The 22,129-nt window shown below is 40.9% G+C and overlaps 1 protein-coding gene across 1 annotated transcript; it reads left to right on the forward strand.

The window, feature by feature from the left end:
• The first annotated feature begins 19,333 nt into the window (after nt 1–19,333).
• LOC147822268 (uncharacterized) lies at nt 19,334–21,426 on the forward strand. Its single transcript, XM_087197387.1, has 2 exons — nt 19,334–19,849; nt 20,323–21,426. Exons 1-2 carry the CDS (start codon nt 19,334–19,336, stop codon nt 21,424–21,426), a joined length of 1,620 nt encoding a protein of 539 aa, XP_087053513.1.
• The last annotated feature ends 703 nt before the right edge of the window (nt 21,427–22,129 follow it).

Consider the following 22,129-nt stretch of genomic DNA (forward strand, 5'->3'; position numbering starts at 1 on the left):
CAAAGACCACTAGGGATGAGATAATGCCTAAAAAGGATATAAAAAGGGAAATGCTGAACAAAAGGGGGAACGGATACTGACCAGACTGGTTTCTGGCTTTCCTGCCTGCTCGTGAGAAGAAATTTTATTATTTTATCCAAATTCTGTGTCTCTGTGTATTTCTTTTGAGATTTCTGTAACACTAGTTCTACTCTTAAAATCATGTTCCAAAGAGTGAAACACAGCTCTGTCCTTACCACAAAGAAAAAGGATTCTCTTCTGATACTGCTAAATACAGGGAAAATTATTTCAGAGAAACAGAACTCAGATGATTTGCTAAGTGTGAGTCCATAATCTCTTAGTGGAAAATTTAAAATCTGAGAAGCTCTCAGAACAAATTTTTCAGAAACTCATTTGGTATCAACAGCCAACCTGATCTCAATCAAATTGATTACAAAACATGACCTGAGAGCTATATAAAGTCTTTATTTATTACATTATCATTGGATACAATTCAACATTATTTTCAATAATCCTACAGTTTCACTACAAAATCTGGTAGAGATTTTAAAAAAGAGTTACTTTCATTTTAATACTTGAAGGCTTCTTAATTTTCTATTCTTCTATAGTCAGAATTCTGTCTCTAGTTAGAATTCTAGGTTTCTTGTTATTGAAAGGAAAAAACTGATTTTTTTCAGCTTTATTGAAGCATAATTGACAAAACTGTATATATTTAAAATATACAGTGTGATTGTAAAGTACAAAGTAGCTAGGGAAAAAGTTGGAAAAAGGAGGGTTCACCGACCATCAAGCCCACTTTCTGGGCTAGATTCCAGACATTAGATAACTAAGGAAACAGCTAAGGAAAAAAGGGAGGGCTGGACTTGGAGCCCACTTTCTGGGACTAGATCCACCTTCTGAGTTAAGCATTATCCCAGGACCAGGATGCCCAGATCTAAACACAATGGGAAAAGGTAACCAGGTAACATAGCTTATACACAGTAAGTCCCCAGGCATGCCCTCAATGGTTTTTCTGCAACCCTGGGCCACTCAAATTTTAATTACCATGTCATTGACTATGTAGGTTGCCTACCCATGGGCTTTGGATGCCATTAGAGTGTCTGTGAGGGCCATAAAAGTCAAAAATTCCACTGTTCAACAAAGGGACCAAGTCAAAGCACTCACTAGCAGGAGTCATACTACAGAACAAACCCTCAAACCCTAAAGCTTAAACTCTCAACACCAAGCCCCCTCTGGGCTACGAGCTCTTCTTACTGGCCCATTCCCACTCTGTGGAATGTATCTTGTTTCTCCTTCAAATAAATCACTGATCCTGCTGTTACTCTTGGGTACACTGCTCCATCTTTTAAGACATCATAAACCTGGACAACACTCCAACCCAGTACGATAAGTTTTGTTGATCTTTTATGGTGCTGGGAGTTGAACTTCAAGCCTCACATATGCTAATCACACACTCTATTTCTGACCTATATCTGTAGTTCCTAATGTGATATTTTTATATATAGCATACACACATTTCAAAATGATCACCACAATCAAGTAAATTAACATAACTATTACCTAACATAATTACTATGTTCTTTGTTTACTTTTTCTGAGAGAACACTCAAGATCTATCCTCTTAGCAAATTCCATTATTATTTAACTGTATTATTATTAACTGTAGTCATATACTATACATTAAATCTTCAGAATGTATTCATCTTACACAACTAAAACTTTGAACTCTTTGCTAACATCTTTCATATCTCTCTCCTTCAGCTCCTGGCAACTTCCATTGTAGTATTGCTTCTATGATTTTGACTATTCTAGATTTTACATACAAATCTTTTAGCATTTATCTTTCTGTGTCTGGCTCATTTTATTTAGCATAATGTTCTCTAAGTTTATACTGGCTGACACAAGTGGCAGGATTTCCTTCATTTTTTAAGCTGATTGACATCTCATTGTGTATATCCACCACATTTTCTTTATCTATTCATCATCTGATGGACACTTAAGTTGCTTCTATTTCTTGGCTGTTCTAAATAATGCTGTATTGAATATGGGAGTATTAATATCTCTATGGCATACTGATTTCATTTCCTTTAGATGTACCCCTAGAAGTGGAATTTCTGGATCATGTAGATAGTCCTATTTTTAATTTTTTGAGGACCCTCTATATTGTTTTCCACAGTGGCTATAACAATTTTACATTCCTCCCACAGTGTATAAGCATTCACTCTTTTCTACCTCACAGTTAGCACTTGACATCTTTTATCTTTTTAACAGCCTTCCCAACAGCTATGAAGTGATACCTCACTGTGGTTTTAATCGCATAACAGAAATTTTTATGTCTTCCTTTAAGCTAATCTAAGGGAAAACTTTTTTTATTTACCTGGCTAACCTCTATTTAATTTATTGCTAATAAAGAAACAAAAAGAGAAATAAAATTAGTTCCATGTTTTTGCGTGTTGAAATCATGGCAGCCATCTTTCCTCCAAAAATGCTTTCTTAGTCTCTGTATTCTTTTATGGTAGAAGAATATCTTCAAATTTCCACCCTCTCTTAATGTTTTACTTTAAAACCACACTTTTAGGTCTAAGGTAAGTCCCTAGGTAGGAACAGCATTACCAAAGCCAAAAGACAAAATAACTTAGGAAAACTATACAAATTATTTTCATTAATACATAATGAATTCCTATACCCAATTTAAGAAACAATAATTAATAGAAAACTCAAGAGTTTTTGAATAAGTCACAGAAAAGACTTTCCGAATGGCACTGAAACAGAAAGTATCTTTAAGCATATTCATAGTAAGAGAAATGCTAATTAAAACTATTTTGCATTATTTTTCATTCATCAGATTGGCAGTATTTTAAAAATTCAGAGACAGGTTTGTTGGCAAAGTAGTGGAGAAAACATGAACTTTTATATGTTGCTGGTGAGAATGACAAATGGAATGACCTGTACAGAAGCAATTTGGCAACATCCATTGAAATTACAATGTACATATCATTTGAGGCAGAAATGCCATTTTTATAAATTTATTCTAAAAGTATAGCACATTAGCAGATTGGAAAACAGATTGTGGATATGGTTATTCACTGCAATATTATCTATATGGAGAATGTTAGAAATTGTCTAAGTTTTCATCAGCTGGGGTTGGCCATTTATTATCTAACATCTATTGAGGAGAATGATGCGCAACTATTTTTTAAGAATGGGGAAACTCTTTGTATACTGATGAGGAAAGATATCAAAGACATACTTTTAGATGAAAAAACAAGAAAACAAATGGACACAATTGTATCTGGTACATAATTTTAAATGTTTCAGATACTATTCTCTAAATTTTCTTCCATAAAATCTATCTTTTGAACACCAATGTTTTCTTTAATTACATTTTTAGAGAAAATAAGATTTAAGGTAATAGAGTAAAAATGAGAGAAATAATATATTTTTCCAAATGAACTACTAAGGAAAGTCCCTTCATATGGAAAGCTTTTCCATTTGCTCCTCTACATTCTGAATCAGACTGGTTCCTTACACTCAAGTTTCCACTCACTCTCCAAATCTAATAAAGAATATTTTGACACTTGGTTTTAGAATATGTGTTGATTCAGTAATATTACTTTGTTCATTCAGTAATATTATTATTTCCAACCATAAACAGAAGCTCTAAATTTGTGTTTTCTCCTCATTTGTGTAATAATTTTATTCATTTGCCAATATAACCAGTTCTATCAATTTAGCCCATAGGATAAGAGACATTTTACACTAAGAGGTTTTCCTATGTTTTTGGAAAATCTCTCTCTTCTTTTGCTGACCTGTCTTCTTTTATTTGTTTGCAAATGTGAGTGTTTCCAAGAAACTTTCTCACTCTTTTTAAGGCCCTCCCCACCCAGTGAACTCATTTACTTTGATTTAGTTCAATCTCATTTACTGGACATGAGGCAGACTTCTGGTCAACCTCTATTTACATCCACCAGAATTCCTAAAGTGTATGTCCAAAGGTTAATTCTTCATCTTCCCCAAATAGCTTTTCTTCCTCCTGTGTCAAACAGACTCTTTCTCCTCATCCTTCAGTATCCAACTAACTACTTCTTATTGTTTCTACCTGCTAAATATATCTGATGCACCATCTACACCCAGTTCAACTCACTTCACATCTCACACCAACAATTGCAATAGTTTACTGACCTGTCTCCTTCCTCTATCTAACCTGTCCTTAAATCCTTCCTCAATACAGCTAACAGAATTCCATCTTTAAAACAAAGAACTGATGATAACACTTGTTGTTTTAATCCTGGAACAGCCCCTTGGCACCTATACTAAACCTCAAAGAACTGTTTCATTCCATTTTTTTGGTCTTTAACCATTACCTACCTTTCTTGTACATCATAGTCATCCCTTCCATCCATTTTTGAAAACAACCATCCATAAGACATTTCCTTACTCTGGATGGCCTCTCCTGTTCTCCCTCATGCCTTATCTTCACTTCTATCTCCTGCCACTTATGTGCTACTAGTCATCTTTCACAAGTCAAGAGGAACCCCTCTGCTGAGCATGTAGAGCACTGAATAGCATTTCCTTATAGTATAACACAAATCTTTCTTCACTAAACTTTGGTGTCATGAGGTCTGAAGAAGCAAGGCCACTTTTCTCATCACTTCAGTCACACACTTAGCACATCTGGTACATGTATCTAATAAATTGTGGTTGAATTAAATTTAATTGAATGATAATATCTAATATATGTTTGTTTTTAAGACTCATGGCATACTGAGTTAAAGGAAAAATATTTCAAAGGTTAAAGTTTGAGTCATAGAAAAGCAAGTTTTAAAAAAGATTTTGAGGGCTGGGCATTTAGCTCAGTGGTTCCGCCGCCTGCCTCGCAAGTGCAAGGACCCGAGTTTGATCCCCCGGTACCATAAAAAAGATTTTGAGGGAACATCTTGGCAAATATTTAAGAAAAAAGGCTAAGAATGACATGTCAGAAGTAAAGAGTAGGGAAGAGAAAGAAAAAATGTGATTAATAGATACCTCCCAGGAGTTCCAGAAATGAAAAGCTTACTTCTTTTGCCAGAAACCAAGTACAGTATTAGGACTATTGCTTTATTTCCACTTTCCCTGGAGTCATCAGGAATTTATAGATACAATGCTTTCTAAACTGCATTAACACACGTTAACACATTAATCAGGCTTCTATTTGATCCTGTTTCCTATTTCACCTTTGACACCACGTGCTTGTAAGCCTAATCCAAGTGCTGACCTTCTCTGGTATTGGGGAAATGAATCTCAATTCCCAAGTGATCCTTCTCTTTCATTATACTTTAAAACTACACTCCCGGTGTCTTACTGCTTACCTAGAATCTACTCTTCTATGGGTTTCCTCTAGACTCATTAAATCCCTTGTCACTAGGACCTGGAACCAGCTTCTCTTACTGGAACTCAGAACCAGGAAAGAAAGACTGACTAGATTCTTACATCATTCCTATTGTTTCCATTTTTCTTTTCTGTGACATTCTTATCTGTTCAAAAAGATTTCCCTACATGGCTGCTGCCTTTCTTCTACCATTTTCTAGCCATCTAATCAGCAAACATAGTCTTAGTGAAATTACCTCTACAAACCTGATATCTGCTTCAAGCCAAACTGATTTTTGTTTCTCATCTCTCAAAAGCATTCCTTTTTCTTTAGTCTCTTTTGCCTCTTCCTCCTGATTCCCTTCTAATTGTTCTGTCTCTGTCTCTGTCTTTCCCTCCCCTTTCTTGCTTGCTGCCCCTTACCCTCTTCCCTTTCTGTGCCTCCTCCCCCACTCCTCACCCTCTCCTACCTCTCTCTCTCTCTCATACACATACACACACTATTGCACACACAGTTCATACATAAAAATCTTCATTATTTTCCCCAGCAATTACTAATGTTCACAAAGGACACATTTGCGTTTGAGATGGCACCAAGCTCTCAAGACAGAAGCATTTTCAGATCCAAACATATATTGTTGCCATCCAGAGAAATGCCTAAGAGACAAACACTCCAGAAACTAATTGAAAAGAGTTCAAGCCAAAATAAAACTCTATTTCCTTATTGGCACACTCAGCATACTTGGCCTCTGTTCTAAATGTAATGTGTTGCAGAAGCAGCAAAAACAAAGGATTTCAATTTGCATTGTATGAGATTATCCATAGCTTAATAAAAGCCAGCAGAGCAATTGCAGAGAACTAATAAAGAGATGCCAGAGGGAGGTGGATATACAAAGTGGTATCAGAAACTGCTTTGTTTTAGTCTTGTAAATATGAGTCTAGTTATGCATTTGGCCACTATTTGCTAGATAAACCCAATATCTAACTTTATAATATTACAAGACCCTTTTCCTTATCCTAAGAATTTCTAACATAGCATTCCACCATGTCATTACTACTCAGCTTATCACAAGACTATATTCCAAGTATAGACATCTTTTTGGTATTTCTTAGTATATTTTCTTTCCTGAATTCCAAGGATTCTTTCTTTGATTTCATTTCTGAGCCCAATAACTATTATGAACTTCACTGATATTATCTCTACACATATATATACACACATATATAAGCAAATGCAATTTTGCATCCATTTCCAAACTAGTGGGAATTAGACAATAGCTTTGCTTCTTTGTATCTTTTAAATCTCAGATTAAATGCTATTTCCTCAAATATCTTTGCTGGAAAAGATCCTCTAGTGGTTCTAGGTCACTGTGACCTATTTATTTCCTCCATAGAGTTATTCAGATGTGCTATTTTAAAAATTATTTCATTTTTGTTCATTGCCTCTTTCAATAAAAGGTAAGCTTCATGAAGACAAGGCCATGTTATGCCTTTCTGTGTATCCCATTTCATTAAATGCCTTTTAGATGTTTAATAATTAGTTACCTAATAAACAAACAAGTGTATTTTTAGTTCTCTGTAAATACAAACACCTATGGCATAAAGAGATTTAAGCAAATCTGCTTATCACCCAAAGTCTTTGATAGTAACACATAAATCAAGCCAACTGTAACAAAAAGAACAAAAGAAATAGAAATAGCAGTAAACAGAAATTCATGAAGACATTTTATCCTTGGTACTCTGAAATGGACAATCGATCAAAAAGTTTTGAATTGCTGCATAACAGCATTATCACACACTTATCAGCTCAAAGTGATGCCCACTTATGATCTCAGTTTTTTGGACCAGGGGAGGGGGAAGCCTTACCTGGGCCTTCTGCTTCCTGATATAAGAAGATTCTAAGGTGTCACCTTGGGCTGCAGACCCATAGAAGGATGAGCTAGAGAAGGATTCATTTCCAAGCCCACATAGTTGCTGGCCACATTCAGTTCCTTGTGAGCTGCTGGATGAAAAATTTCAGTGTTTTGCTCACCTTTGGCTGAAGACCACTTCTAGGTCCTTGTCATGAGGGTCTCCACAATATGGCTGCTTCTTTCTTCAAACTCACCAGAGGAGAGTCTCTTTGCAAAACAGGTGTTACAGTCTTATCTGGCCTGATTACATACATCTTTTCACCCTTATCAAATTCTGTTAGAAGCAGACCAGAGGCATTACTCACATGCCAGGTAAAAGTATCACTAGGTGATATTGTCATCAGGCTGGGTCTGAGAAGTTCCTAAAGCTGAGATGAGGAATTTAACTCACCTTTTTGAAGAATAAGTGTACAGGTTTGCTGACTCCTATCATGGAAAAAGAATTTTCAGGAGGCATCAACAAGTGGCACGGGAAGTATTTATAAGGCAGAGATTTAAGGCCACATTCAACAAAGGAGTGCAAGGGCTTAGAGAAATGAGAAGCACTATTTCTTGGAACAGGGAACATTTATGCTTCTCTTGAATGGGTGGAAATTCTGGAAGAAGGTGACTCCTCACACACACCAAAGAATACTAGCCCATTCTACAGGTACGGGTACTTTTTTTTTAATAGGTAACTTACACATTCTCTGGATTTTTTTACAACCTGTTCTTTATCTTTGGATCAAGTTATTGCTCTTTACTTTCTGGATTAAGCCAGTTTATGGATGTACAGTATTCCTGAGGAATTTTGTGTATAATGGGGCTGGTAAGGAGGGAGCCTAAATTTAACCAAAGAAATGCTGACATGGATGCCTTGGGTAAATTCAGCAGGTCCTGGTAACTGCAGTCTTCCTAATAGTACAATCATTAGTCATGATTTCCTTGTCTCCTTTCTATCTTTTATTTCTTCTATCCTGCCTCAGTATAGTTTTGATACGTGTCTCCTACATGCCCATGTGTTAAAGGCTTGGTTGCTAGCCTGTTACACTATTGTGATCTTTAAGAGGTAAGGCCTAGTTGGAGGAAATAGGTCACTGAGGATGTGCCCAAAACCAACAGGGTCAACTGACAGAAACCACCAAAGGTATGAGCCAAAATAAATCTTTCCTCCCTATCAGCTGATTATTTCAGGTATTTTGTCATAGTGATAGAAAGTTAACTAATACACAAGAGTAAGAAATCAAGGAGAACTCTGAGAATCTGTCCACTGTAAACAGAAAAATAATTTGGAGTTTGGATAATTTTAAACTAATAAATAAAATATTTCTGGTAGTAAAAAATATGTCCAACTTCACTGGTTTCTTCAGAATTTCATGAACGAGATATTAAAATTACTTGCATAAGTATTTTAGGTGGTAATATTCACCACAAGAAATTTTAATGGTGCTTTCTAGCAGGAAAGCAAATCAAAGAAATGCAAATGTATTCAGAGCTTTATCAAAGACAGATGGAACAAATAAATTAGATGTGGCAAACAGCATAAAAAAAAAAAAACAGCTAAAAATCTATGTGTAAAAAGCCAAATAAAGCCAAAGGTATATGTGATATGGAAGACTGTAACATGATCCCTTCTTATGCCCCCATCTTTGTTATAAGTCATGGTGGGTGGAGGACATTTCCATGATCCATTGCCTTTGGGTTTGGTCCTGTGAGTTGCATCAGCCAGTCACTTATACATAGATATGGACAGTACCCCAGCTTGAGAAGAGACCATAAGAGGTAATATGGGTTTCCATTTGCCCCTGTTTGCATTCCTTCCATCTGCCATGAAAATAACTCATCCAAGAGTAGAAGGAAGCCATGGCCAATCTTCATATCTATAAATAATGAATATTTATCATCATAAGCCACTGCATTTTGGAGTTGTTCATTATGCAATGCTGCATCAGCAAGAAGCTAATAAGTACAGTGAGAAGTTTCCAAGTACAATAACTGGTCAATAAAATAAGAATAAATGATTTTGTTTATTCCCAACAATTCAAGATAAAAGTGTTTCTATGTGTTTTTATACTACTTATTCTGGTCTCTGACAATACAGCTTCCTCTCCCAGGAATGACCTCCACCAGGGCCTTATGTGGTCATTAATTCTTCTCTACCACCTAAACTTAGAATATAGTGAAAGGTAAACAGAGAAGCCAGGCAGATAAAGGCTAAAAAGTCACTTTTACTAACATTAACTTTTTATCACTGCTGAAGAGTAAGTCTTAAACATGAAAGTCAAAGAGGCCTGCTAAATGAAGCCCAGACACAAGTTCCCTCATCAAGCCCAGACACACAGTGTCAGGAGCAATGCTACATAATTTTAGGGAAAAATCATTTGGTTAGCCTAGTTCTCCTGCCTACAGCCTAGCTATGGAATTCTGAGACATAATTCCATTTTGGCCTCCAGTCACAACTGAGACCTCAATGATCTGGTGATGCTGTGATTCTTCAGGACAAGAAACATCCTGGGAGCTGAAAACATCCTGGGAGGAACAAACATCTACTCCATTCCTCATTGTTCTTGGATTGTTACATCTTGTTTCTGCAGGATGTACTGAACTCTCTGCAAGTCATTTGTTACATTTGTTTCTCCCAATGTACTGAATAAAAGGTGCGGTAAGCTGGGGGCTTTGGTCTTTGCTGCCCAGAGCAGCACTGATCAGACCCAAAACTCAGCTTCTTCTCAGTCTCATTTTTCTACCTTTCCTGTAATTTGCTGTGTACTGCCATGGCTCACAGGAGACTAGGACTTACTGCAGAGGTTCTGGTAACATCCTCTTTCCCTGTTCCCTACATTTGGTGCCCAACTTGGATGTGAATCGGATCCAGGGGTGAACTCGCCTGTGAGACAAACTTGGAGTGAGACAGCATTCGAATCTCCCAGGATGATTTCCGGACTTGGATGAGGGACACTGGTGGTAAGTGTGTCCATCTGGGTGTAATTTTCTATCTTTGTTGAATTACAACTATGGGTCAGTCTCTGTTATCGGAGCAGGATAACTTTGCCAAATTACTTAAGTCACTGTTAAAGCAAGCTATGTACCCAGTACCTAAGGATGCTGTGATAGATTTGTTAAAAGACATACAAATGTATGTCCCATCTTTTCCCCAGGAAGGGACAACTAACTTAATAGCATGGGAATGTGTATGTACCGTTCTCTGTGAGGCCCGGCAAAAGGATGATCATCTCTCCCCCCCAAACACTCCCCACTTGGGCCTCAGTCCACTCTGCTCTCAAATTCTCCCAGTTCAGGAAACCTCTGCTACCCCTCCCCCACACCAACCCTTCTGTCCAGGCTTCCCCTTGTTCAGCTTCTCCGGTTTGCTTTTAGCTCACCGTGGCTTCTGCTCCACCACCACCACAGCATGCTGAGGAAGACCCTAACTCTCTAGCCCTTCAGCCATCTCACAGAGGTCTAGCTGTCCCCCTTGTGAAGCCCACTTCTGGGGCCACTCCCTATCGCCTTACCCTGCAAAAGGCTGTGACATCGAGCAAGGAGGTGGGAGACCCTTTGTACTTTCCTATCTCAGTTTTGCCTGATCCTGACAACTCAGAGATGGATATGTATGTTCATGCCTCATTTGATTTTAACACCCTAAAGGACCTCAGGCAGAGCGTGCTAACTAATGGTGTCCAAAGCCCCTATACAGTACGTTAGTTGGGCAATGTACTTCAGACTTATTCTCTGGTTCCACATGACATTTTTCACCTTGCGAAAACGTGCCTGTCCCCCACTCAGTATCGACACTTTGAGGTGGAACTGCATTCTTTAATCAGGGAACAGGCTCATAAAAATGCTCAGGGAGATGCTCAGTCAAAAGAAGTTACTATCGACATGTGTTATTGGGCACAGGTGACTTTTCAGATTTAAGCAGGCAGGCCTGTTGCCCAGCGTTACTCTTTCACCAGCTAGAGGATCTCCTGAAGAGGGCTTGGGCTTCTGTGCCAGTTGATGGTGCACCGACAAAATCTTTTACTCAAATCACACAAGGGCTGTTTGGAAACTTACACAGAATTTGTAGTGAGATTACAACAAACTGTTAGGAGACAGATTTCTAATTCCCAGGAAGCAGACATCTTGATTTTACAGCTAGCCTATGAAAATGCTAATATGGATTGCAAACAGGCAATAAACCCTGTTCACGCCTTTAAAGATCTTGGAGTATATATTAAGGCATGCTAGAATATTGGGTTTCCTTTATACAATTCGGCTCTGATGGCTCAAGCCATCTCCCAACATTTACACGGTACACACAGCGATTTAAAGTGTTTTAATTGTGGGAAAATGGGGCATCTCAGAAAAAACTGCAAAATGAAAGTGGCTTTACAAGGTGACCCAGAGCCACTGAGTCAGGCATTCAGAGAAAATAAGTTACCCCCTGGCCTTTGCCCTCTATGCCAAAAAGGCATTCACTGGGCTAAAGACTGCCACCCCAAATGTGATAGGGATGGTGCACTGCTGCTGGGAAATGGAAATCAAACCCTTCCCCAGGCTTGGGAAACAATAGGGGATCAGGGCCAGGGGGCTCCAGTCCCCCTGAGTCAGCAGTACCCGGTTCAGACCCGTGCACAAGTACAAAATCAGACAGCATAGGTGTCCAGAGGGACATTTCTTCCCTCATCAGGGGAACACTGGGGAGCTCAGGAATAGATCTTCCTGCTGCTCATAGAGTTCACCTGCTGGGAGGTGAGGCTTCAGTATCTGTACCCACAGGAATTCATGGACCCCCACCCCCCAGAACCATTGGTTTGATACTTGGAAAATTCTCTATAACTTTGAAAGGCATTACTGTTATTCCAGCTATTGTTGATTCTGATTGCACCTCTAAATTGTATGTTCTGTTAGCTCCACAGGACTCTGGGTAATAGAATAAGGAGATTATATTGCACAATTGTTGCTTTTGCCTAAACCAAAATTAAATACTGTTAGCTTTAAAAATTCCCGAGAGGATCCTCAGCCAGAAATTCCTTAAGAAGAGATTTATTTCACCCAAGAGATTTCCAAAAACTGGCCCATGTGCAAAATTAAATTGAATGGCAAATTCTTTACAGGATTGATAGACACAGGTGTGGATGTGTCTGTGATTGGCACATGTTTTTGGCCATCATCTTGGGGGAAAAAAACAACTAAAACATCTCTGGTAGACCTTGGTGCCCCCCAACAAGTTTTACAATGCTCCATTCCCTGCCTTATGAAGGGCCTGATGGTCAATTGGAACATATTTGTCCTTACATAGCTCCCATACCTGTAAATTTATGGGACAGAGATTTGTTGGAAGAATGGAGAGTCATAATGACTACTTTGCCCCCTGAAACTTCACCAGGCCAACAGCTGATGTCTAAAATGGGATATGAACCAGGAAAATGATTAGGCAAGCAACTTCAGGGAACAACACAGCTTATAGAACAGAAACAAAAAAATAATCACTTTGGAATTGGATATGATCAAAATTTTTAGTTGTGGCTACTGAAGAAGTTTCTCCACCCAAGGTAGGCTTGCCTTTACAATGGAAATCAAATGATCCCGTTTGGGTTAATCAATGGCCCCTACCACAGGAGAAACTAACCATTTTACAACAACTCATATTAGAACAACTTAACAAGGGGCATTTAGAACCATCTATGAGCCCTTAGAACACTCCTATCTTTGTTATTCCTAAAAGGTCAGGAAAATGGCGTTTGCTTCAGGACTTACATGCAGTTAATGCAAGCCTCATCCCAATGGGGGCACTACAACCTGGCTAACCAAACCCAATGGCAATCCTCCAGAAGTGGCCTCTTATAATTACAGATTTAAAAGACTGCTTCTTTAACATTCCTTTGTGGCCAAGTGACCGACCTCAATTTGCCTTTTCGGTACCTAGTATGAATTTTAAAGAACCAATGAAGCACTTTCAGTGGACTGTGTTGCCTCAGGGAATGGCTAACAGCCCCACATTGTGTCAGCTTTTTGTAGCACAGGCTGTTCAAGCTACTTGTAAATTATTCCCTACTGTATATTTAACACATTATATGGATGACATATTAATTTCTGCAAATACAAAACAGCTACTTTTATAGGCCTTTGCTGTTGCAAAGAAGGATTTAGTGCATTTTGGATTGTGCATAGCACCCAAAAAGGTTCAACTATCTGAGCCTTATGTTTACCTGGGTACCTTGTTAGCAGAGCGATTGGTTAAGCCACAAAAGATACAATTTAAGACAGATAAATTAAGAACATTAAATGATTTTCAAAAATTATTAGGTGATATTAATTGGATTAGGCCTAAAATAGGGATAGCAACTTTTCAATTGCAGAATTTGTATGAAATATTACAGGGAGATTCTGATCTTAATTCCCCCTGAAAATTAACTCCAGAGGCACAAAAGGAGTTACAATTAATAGAACAAAGCATACATAACCATCAGGTTTTTCATACAAACTCTAATTATCCGGTTCATTTGTTAGTGCTTAACATCCCCCACTCACCTACAGATTTAATAGGGCAATGGTATGAAAAACGGGTCTTTCCCATGGAATGGTTGTTTTTATCTAACCAGTTAGTGAAGTCTCTGCAATTATATCTACAGCAAATTGCAAAAATAGTTTCCTTGGGACGTAATCGTACCTGACAATTATTTGGTGCTGACCCTCATTTCATCATTATCCCAATTGATAAGGATCAAATGCAGATGCTGCCACAAACTGCTTTATATTGGCAAGTAGCCTTTGCAGATTTCATTGGACACATAGATAATCATCACCCTAGTGATCCTCTATTTCAGCTTTTTTTTGTGACATGAGTTTATTCTCCCCAGGGTTACTCAATTTCAGCCATTGCAAGGTGCCTCAACCTATTTCACCAATTGCTCCTCTAAGGGCCAAGCAGCAATTTGGAGCTCTTCCTTTAGTTATGTGTTGCCTACACCTGGTCTCTCTGATCAGAGGCCAGAGCTGCTAGCCATTTTATTTGTGATTAAAAACTTTCCCTCCCAACCTCTTAATATTTTGAGTGATTCCTTTTATGCAGTTTGTTTGACTCAAAGACTGGAAGGAGCTCTGGTCTGCTCTACCTTAGAACTTAAATTATTGAACTTGTTTTTAAGATTACAAAAGGCTATACATCAAAGAACTGCTTGCTCCCTTTTATGTTGGACATATTTGATCACATACCAATCTTCCTGGACCATTTTCCTATGGCAATGCACAAGCAGATCAGCTTATAGGATACCCTGCTGCTTTTGATCAGGCTAAGGAATCACATAGTTATTTCCATCAGGACTCCAAGACCCTGCAACATGATTTTCAGATATCTTGAGCTCAGGCACAACAGATAGTATGGCCTGTCCTAGTTGCCAGCAGATTCCATGGCCCATTCCCCCTGAGGGAACTAACTCTCAAGGCCTAGCCACTAATATGATTTGGCAGATGGATGTGATGCATGTCCCCTCTTTTGGAAAGTCTCAATTTGTACATGTCTCTGTAGATACATTTTCACACATGATACCTGCCAAATGTCACTCTGGTGAGAAAGGGCACCATGTTCAACACACTGCTTGTCCACCTTTGCTGCCATTGGAGTGCCCAAAAATATTAAAACTGACAATGGTCCATCATATGTTAATAAATTTATCCTAAAATTCTTTCTTATTTGGCATGTTAAGCATAGTACTGGTATCCTATATAATTCACAAGGACAAGCCATAGTAGAAAGGGCCTATGCCACCCTCAAACATCAATTGCTTAAACAACCACAAGGAAATCACCTGCCTCCACAAGCCCATTTAGATCTAGCTGTTTTTGTACTTAATTTTTTGAATCCTGTAGCAGGCTTCACACAACTGCCTGCTACGCTCCATTGGCAGACAGATGCCATGGCTAAGACTCAGAAACCACAAGTCCTTTGGAAAGATGTCCAAACAGGTAAATGTAATGGCCCCACTGCCTTAATAACTTGGGGGAGAGGTTTTGCCTGTGTCCTAACAGATAATGATGAAACCTTGTGGCTGCCCTCCCAGAATGTGAGACTGTTGGTCACACTGGTGGAACCACCAACATCTTGGAGAATGAATGATAAGCACCCCAACTAAGAGCGATAAGCCAGCTGCACCTGAGCAACCCACCTCACCAGCAACAACCAACAAATCCACAGCGGGGTCCAGGATTGAGATGATGTCCCCAGAGGAAGAATAAATATAGATTTAAAGGGGGGGGGGCACAAATTGAAAATGTTCTTTTTACATTTATATGTATAAAAGTGCTTGCATTCCTTCTGATTCTAATCTCAAGAGATCTCTGTTAATTGACTACAAAAGTTTTGACCAGTCTTATATACAATTATAAACCTAAAAATCATAAAAGGGATATTGTAATTCAATTTGGCCAAATATATTTGAGTGCACTCTAGTTTTATAAATTGTCTTATACATTTGTCTGTTTGTCCATTTGTACAGTTGAGCTCAATTTTTTTCTCCCCTTTTCCTTTTCACCTTTTGATAAAAAAATTTTTTTCCTTAAAAGTTATTCACCTATTATTGTATTGGCTTACAGATAAATGCTATTAAATTAAAGGCATGTCCTTCTTCCCCCAGGTTGCTAACTGATCAAAATGCCATCGAGATTTCTTTGTCAAACTACATAGAGACCATGGGTACTCCCTTTTGCTAATAAAGAAGCAGCTGCCCAGAAAATAATTATTCTGGTCTTAATTCACTAAAGGGACCCCCTAGTAATTTTCACAGTCTTATGGGAGACACACCACAATAAATATTATCTCACTATGTTATTATAAATTGATTACATTGGTTATCATTGAAGTTTAAGTTCTAAATATATTATTATAAAATGTTTATATTGGTTAAGTTCTAACAATGTTATTGTGATATGTCTACATTGGTCATCTTCAAAAGATTAATTTCTATGCCATAAACAAGAGTGTTATCAGAAAGATGCTTTTGGTACCAAACTACATTGAAGAACATAAGGTTTTATATAACTGTAATATTACTGCTCCTTTTCTGGTGTACAAAATGTATTCATGCCCCTTAATTGTATGGGTCTTCCAACATATTGTTTAGGGTAATAACTTTTTGATTCAGATATTTGCCCTTCTCTTATGCTCCAGCCAGCTATGGCAATAAGCACACTTGTAGGCTGATTTATTTTCCTTAGATGACAGCCTATAAAAAGATAGCTACTTATGGATCCAACCACAAGAACAATCATAATTGGCAATAATAACAGTGTAACTATATTTTTATTCCAAAATGCTTAATATCCAGGTAAAATTACAATAGTTGAGTTCACTACTCCTCTTACTGTGAGACCTAACTAACTCCATTTTAAAGTTTGACTCCATCTTAAACATAAGAAAATAAAGTGGCCTTGACATAAAGTCCACTTCACTGAAGTCAACTATTCCCCTAGTCTCCTTTGTGCCCATAAACTAATGATAAAATGTCCTTGCTGTGGGGCAACAGATAAAAAAAAGAGACACAGCTCCTAACTCAATCCTCTTTCTGCCCAGAAAACAGATGCTCTCAGGCCCATTATCTATAGAACATTCTGTCAATGTGCTGATTGTTCCTTTTTTCCATAAACTCTACATGTAGCCACCCCTCAACCCCCATGCTTGCTAAATATCAACCATTCATGTAACTGTTAAATGGAACATCCCCAAACCTTGCAGTAGCCACAATAAAAACCCTGCTGATTTGGAATTCGGGGCTCTCAATCCTGATCCGTTGCATTGGTGACAGTTGAGTGCCCCTGCTCGAGCTTGAATAAACCACCCTCATGTGTTTACATCGGAATCAGCTCCTTGGTGGTCTTTGGGGACTTTGCGATCTGGGTACAACATTTGGGGGCTTGTCCAGGATCCCCAAGACCCTCAGAATTCCCGTACCAGAGGGTTGATGCTGGCTGGTGAGTGTTTCTGTGTCTGTAAAGTCTGGGGCCCATTTTCTGGGAAGGTCGGCAAACGGTCTAGGCGGACACGCTTCGAGGGCCGCCGACCTGGGATCCTGGAAGACATTCTGGGATCCTTCTGGAGGGGATGGAGTGCCCCTTGAGTATGAGTCTGTGGGACTCCTAGGGGGATGGTGCGGGTCACTCCCGCGGTACAGCGTGAGGTCGTCATCCCATGCTTTTTGCTATTCTGTTGTGTCTGTTTGTCTGTTTATTGTGTGACTTGGACTGAGACGATGGGACAGACTGTGACTATCCCCCTTTCCTTGTTAATAGGTCGTTTTGGGGAAGTTAGACAGCGAGCGCATAATTTGAATTTAGAAATTAAAAAGAGAAAGTTAATCACCCTTTGCAGATCAGAATGGCCAACTTTTAAGGTAAACTGGCCACCAGAGGGTACATTTGACCTAGAAACAGTCAAAAGAGTTAGAGAAATTGTTTTTTGCCCCTGAACAGGACACCCTGACCAGGAACCATACATTGTTAACTGGGAAGACCTGGTGCAGAACCCTCCCTCTTGGATCAAGCCCTTTTTGCCTCCACAGAAGCAGCTGCCTGCGGCAGTCCTAGCGGTGCACAAAAGAACAACCAGAGGAGACTACCGGAGAGGACAAATCGACACCAAAGCCACTGCACCACTATACCCAGTTCTCTAAGGAGGAACTGAGGAAGATCTCCTTTTTCCCCCTCCCTACCACCCGCACCCCGCTCCTACACTCCCTCTGCCCCCAGGGGCAGAGGGAAGAGCCCCCGGCAGCAGCCGGGGTGGAGGAAGGAGCCCTGGCAGCGGCTGGGGCGGAGGGAGGAGCCCCAGCGGGAGCGGAAGGAAGAGCCCCCCGGGGATAGCCGGGGAGGAAATGCATGCCCGGGCGGGCATTGCTAGAGGGGATGGCCCCACCCAAAACACCTGCAGCCACCTCGCAGCCTCGCCGGTGGCAGGGCCAGTGGATTCCACTGTCCTCCCGTTGAGGGCAACTGGACCCCCTGATGAGCATGGCAATCAGCCTCTCCAGTATTGGCCCTTTGCCACTAGTGACCTTTATAATTGGTGCACACAACACGCCAAGTTTTCTGACAATCCCAGGGATCTAATCCAACTGTTGGAGACTGTTTTTTTCACCCACCAGCCCACCTGGGATGACTGTCAACAGCTCCTCCAGATCCTGTTCACGACGGAGGAACATGAAAGGATTCAGAACGAGGCCAGGAAATTGGTTCCTGGCGACAGTGGTCAACCCACCCTCAATGTTGACACTATCAACACTTCTTTTCCTTTGTCCCGGCCCGACTGGGACTTCAACATGGCAGAAGGTAAGGAGAGACTCCGGGTCTATCGCCAGACTCTGTTGGGAGGTCTAAAAGCAGCGGCTCGTAAACCCACTAATTTGGCCAAAGTAGGAGATGTTCAACAGGATAAAGATGAAAGTCCAGCAGCTTTTTTAGAAAGAATCCTAGAGGCCTTCAGTAGATATACTCCCATGGATCCAGAGGCCATCGAGACTAAGGCAGCTGTTATTATCCATTTTGTCAACCAGATATTAGGAGAAAGTTACAGAAAGTAGACAGGTTAGGAGAAAAGAGTATTCAGGACTTAGTGGCAGTGGCAGAAAGAGTATATAACAATAGAGAGACTGCGGAAGAAAGAGGCAAAGGCTAGTGATCAGCAAACTAGGAACCTAGCTCGGATCCTTCTTGCCACCACTGCGGGAGAGCCAAAGGAATGTGAACGTCATCTGAGAAAGATTGCGACAGAAGGACAAGGTAAGGAGGAACACAGGAATCGCCCCCGATTGGGAAAGAATCAGTGTGCTTATTATAAAGAGGAAGGCCATTGGGCCAGAGAATGCCCTAAAAAGCCAAAAAGCGGCCCCAAGGCCCCCATCCTGGCTATGGACGAACTGAGTTGCTAGAGGGAATGGGGTTCGGCACCCCTCCCCAAGCCCAGGGTAACCCTAAAAGTGGAGGGGAAACCTGTTGAGTTCCTAATAGATACAGGAGCTCAACATTCGGTTCTACTTGAACCTCATGGCCATGTCTCTGACAAAATTTCCTGGGTACAAGGAGCCACAGGTATAAAAAAATATTCATGGACTACCTGAAGAATGGTAGACTTGGGAGTGGGCCGGGTAACCCACTCGTTCATGATCATTCCCGATTGTCCGTATCCATTACTCGGGAGAGATTTGCTCACTAAGTTGGGAGCCCAAATTCACTTCCAACCAGGGAGTACAGAGGTCCTTAATCAAAAAGGCAAACCGATCCAAGTGCTGACTGTAAACATAGAAGATGAATACCGGTTACACCAAGGGCCATCACCACCAAACCCTGAGATGGACAAATGGCTTGCAATGTTCCCGCAAGCCTGGGCTGAAACTGGGGGCACAGGGCTGGCTGTAAGCAGATCACCCATATATATAGAACTAAAGCCAGGAGCGGACCCTGTCTGTGTCCACCAGTACCCTATGTCCCTAGAAGCCCGACAGGGAATAACTCTGCACATCAAGAGATTACTTGCTCAGGGTATTCTAAGGCCTTGTCAATCAGCCTGGAACACTCCTTTGCTGCCAGTGCGGAAACCCCACTCAAATGACTATCGACCAGTACAGGATCTCCGTGAGGTAAACAGGAGGGTCATAGATATCCACCCTATGGTGCCTAATCCATACACCCTTCTGAGCTCACTTCCCCCGAGCCATCAGTGGTACACAGTCTTAGACCTCAAAGATGCCTTCTTTAGTCTTCCACTGGCACCCAAAAGCCAACATATCTTTGCATTTGAATGGAGTGACCCAGATCAAGGCCTCAATGGACAATTGACCTGGACCCGATTACCTCAGGGGTTCAAAAGTTCTCCCACCATCTTCGATGAGGCCCTGCATGAAGACCTGGGTGAGTTCCGCCTCCAAAGCCCCCAATTGACCTGTTACAATATGTAGATGATCTCCTCATAGCAGGTGAGACACAGAAGGACTGCCTAGATGAAACCAAGAAACTCTTAACAGTTATAGGGGAACTGGGATACCGGGCGTCTGCCAAAAAGGCCCAAATCTGCAAACCCGAGGTAAGCTACCTGGGGTACATACTTAAAAAGGGACAAAGATGGCTATCCGATGCTAGAAAAGAGACAGTTCTTAAGATACCTACACCAGACTCTCCTCAAAAAGTTAGAGAATTCCTAGGATCAGCTGGCTTCTGCTGCTTATGGATACCCGGGTTCGTGGAACTTGCGAGGCCCCTTTATGAGATAACTAAAAACAATCAGGCCTTTCGATGGACAGAGAAACTACAGAAGTCCTTTGATCAAGTTAAGGCTGCTTTATTGTCAGCGCCAGCCTTAGGCTTGCCTGATGTCACTAAGCCCTTCTACCTTTACATTGATGAAAACAAAGGAGTTGCCAAGGGCATCCTGGTCCAGTACCTGGGCCCATGGTGCCAACCAGTAGCATATCTGTCCAAGAAACTTGATCCTGTTGCAGCTGGATGGCCCCCATGCTTGAGGATGATTGCTGCCATAGCCTTGATGGTCAAAGACGCTGATAAGTTGACCTTGGGCCAGGAACTACATGTGACCACCCCCCATGCCATTGAAGGGGTTCTAAAACAGCCTCCAGATAGATGGCTCAACAATGCCTGCCTAACCCACTATCAGGGCCTGCTCTTAAACCCAACCCGAGTTGTCTTCCAGACCCCAGCCACCCTAAACCCGGCTACTTTATTGCCTGACCCAGACCTAGAGGCCCCACTGCATGACTGTGCTGACATCTTGGCTCAAGTACATGGGACCCGAGAGGATCTGAAAGATCAACCATGGCCAGATGATGAAGATACCTGGTACACCGATGGGAGCAGTCTTGTTCAAGATGGCCGAAGGTATGCTGGGGCAGCTGTGGTCACGGAGACTGAGGTCATTTGGGCTGAACCCTTGCCCACTGGAACGTCAGCACAGCGAGCAGAGCTCATAGCATTGACCAAGGCACTGACTCTGGGAAAGGGCCAAAAGCTAAACATATACACAGACAGCAGGTATGCTTTTGCCACCGCTCACGTACATGGGGCCATCTACAGAGAAAGAGGACTATTGACAGCTGAAGGAAAGACTATTAAAAACAAAAAAGAAATTCTTGCCCTACTGGTGGCCCTATGGCTACCAAAAAAAATTGGCTATTATCCACTGTCCCGGGCACCAAAAGAATGATACTCTGATTGCCCGAGAAAATAATTTAGCCAACCAGACAGCTCAAAAAACAGCCTTAGAGGCTGATCTGACACTGACCATTCAGCTGCCTGATCCAGGGGGCACTGCTTTACCAGAAAAACCTCAGTACACTGAGGCAGACTTAAAATGGATGAAACAATGACCCGTGCCCCAATGCCTCAACGGATGGTGGAAATCCTCTGATTGTAAAATCATCCTGCCTGAAGCACTGGGAGAACAAGTTCTCTCCAAAATACACCGAGCCACCCACATGGGCACCTGAAAGATGCAGGACCTCCTGAGACATGCAGAGATAAAGATTCGAGATGCCAACTCCAAAATTGAACATATTGTTACCACCTGTAAAGCCTGTCAATTGACAAATGCTACCCACAACAAAGCCAACCCAGGCAATAGGCTGAGGGGAAACCGACCGGGAACATATTGGGAAGTGGACTTTACCGAGGTAAAGCCTGAAAGGTATGGCTATAAATATCTGCTAGTGTTTGTAGATACTTTTTCAGGATGGACAGAGGCCTTCCCCACCAAACATGAGATGGCACAGGTTGTGGCCAAAAAGCTGCTAGAAGACATCTTGCCAAGGTATGGTTTCCCAGTAATGTTAGAGTCAGACAATGGACCTGCCTTCATTTCCAAGGTGAGTCAAAGTTTAGCACAGATACTGGGGGCAAATTGGAAATTA

The sequence above is a fragment of the Heterocephalus glaber genome, unplaced genomic scaffold (assembly GCF_053883595.1).
Source record: "Heterocephalus glaber isolate CG9 unplaced genomic scaffold, H.glaber_assembly_v1.0 deba00001666, whole genome shotgun sequence".
Classification (NCBI taxonomy): domain Eukaryota; kingdom Metazoa; phylum Chordata; class Mammalia; order Rodentia; family Bathyergidae; genus Heterocephalus; species Heterocephalus glaber.

Coding starts and splice junctions, on each gene's coding strand:
- LOC147822268 (XM_087197387.1), top strand. CDS start 19,334: ATGGTAGACTTGGGAGTGGGCCGGGTAACCCACTCGTTCATGATCATT. Junction 19,850..20,322: donor CAGTACAGGATCTCCGTGAG/GTAAACAGGAGG, acceptor ATACTTAAAAAG/GGACAAAGATGGCTATCCGA.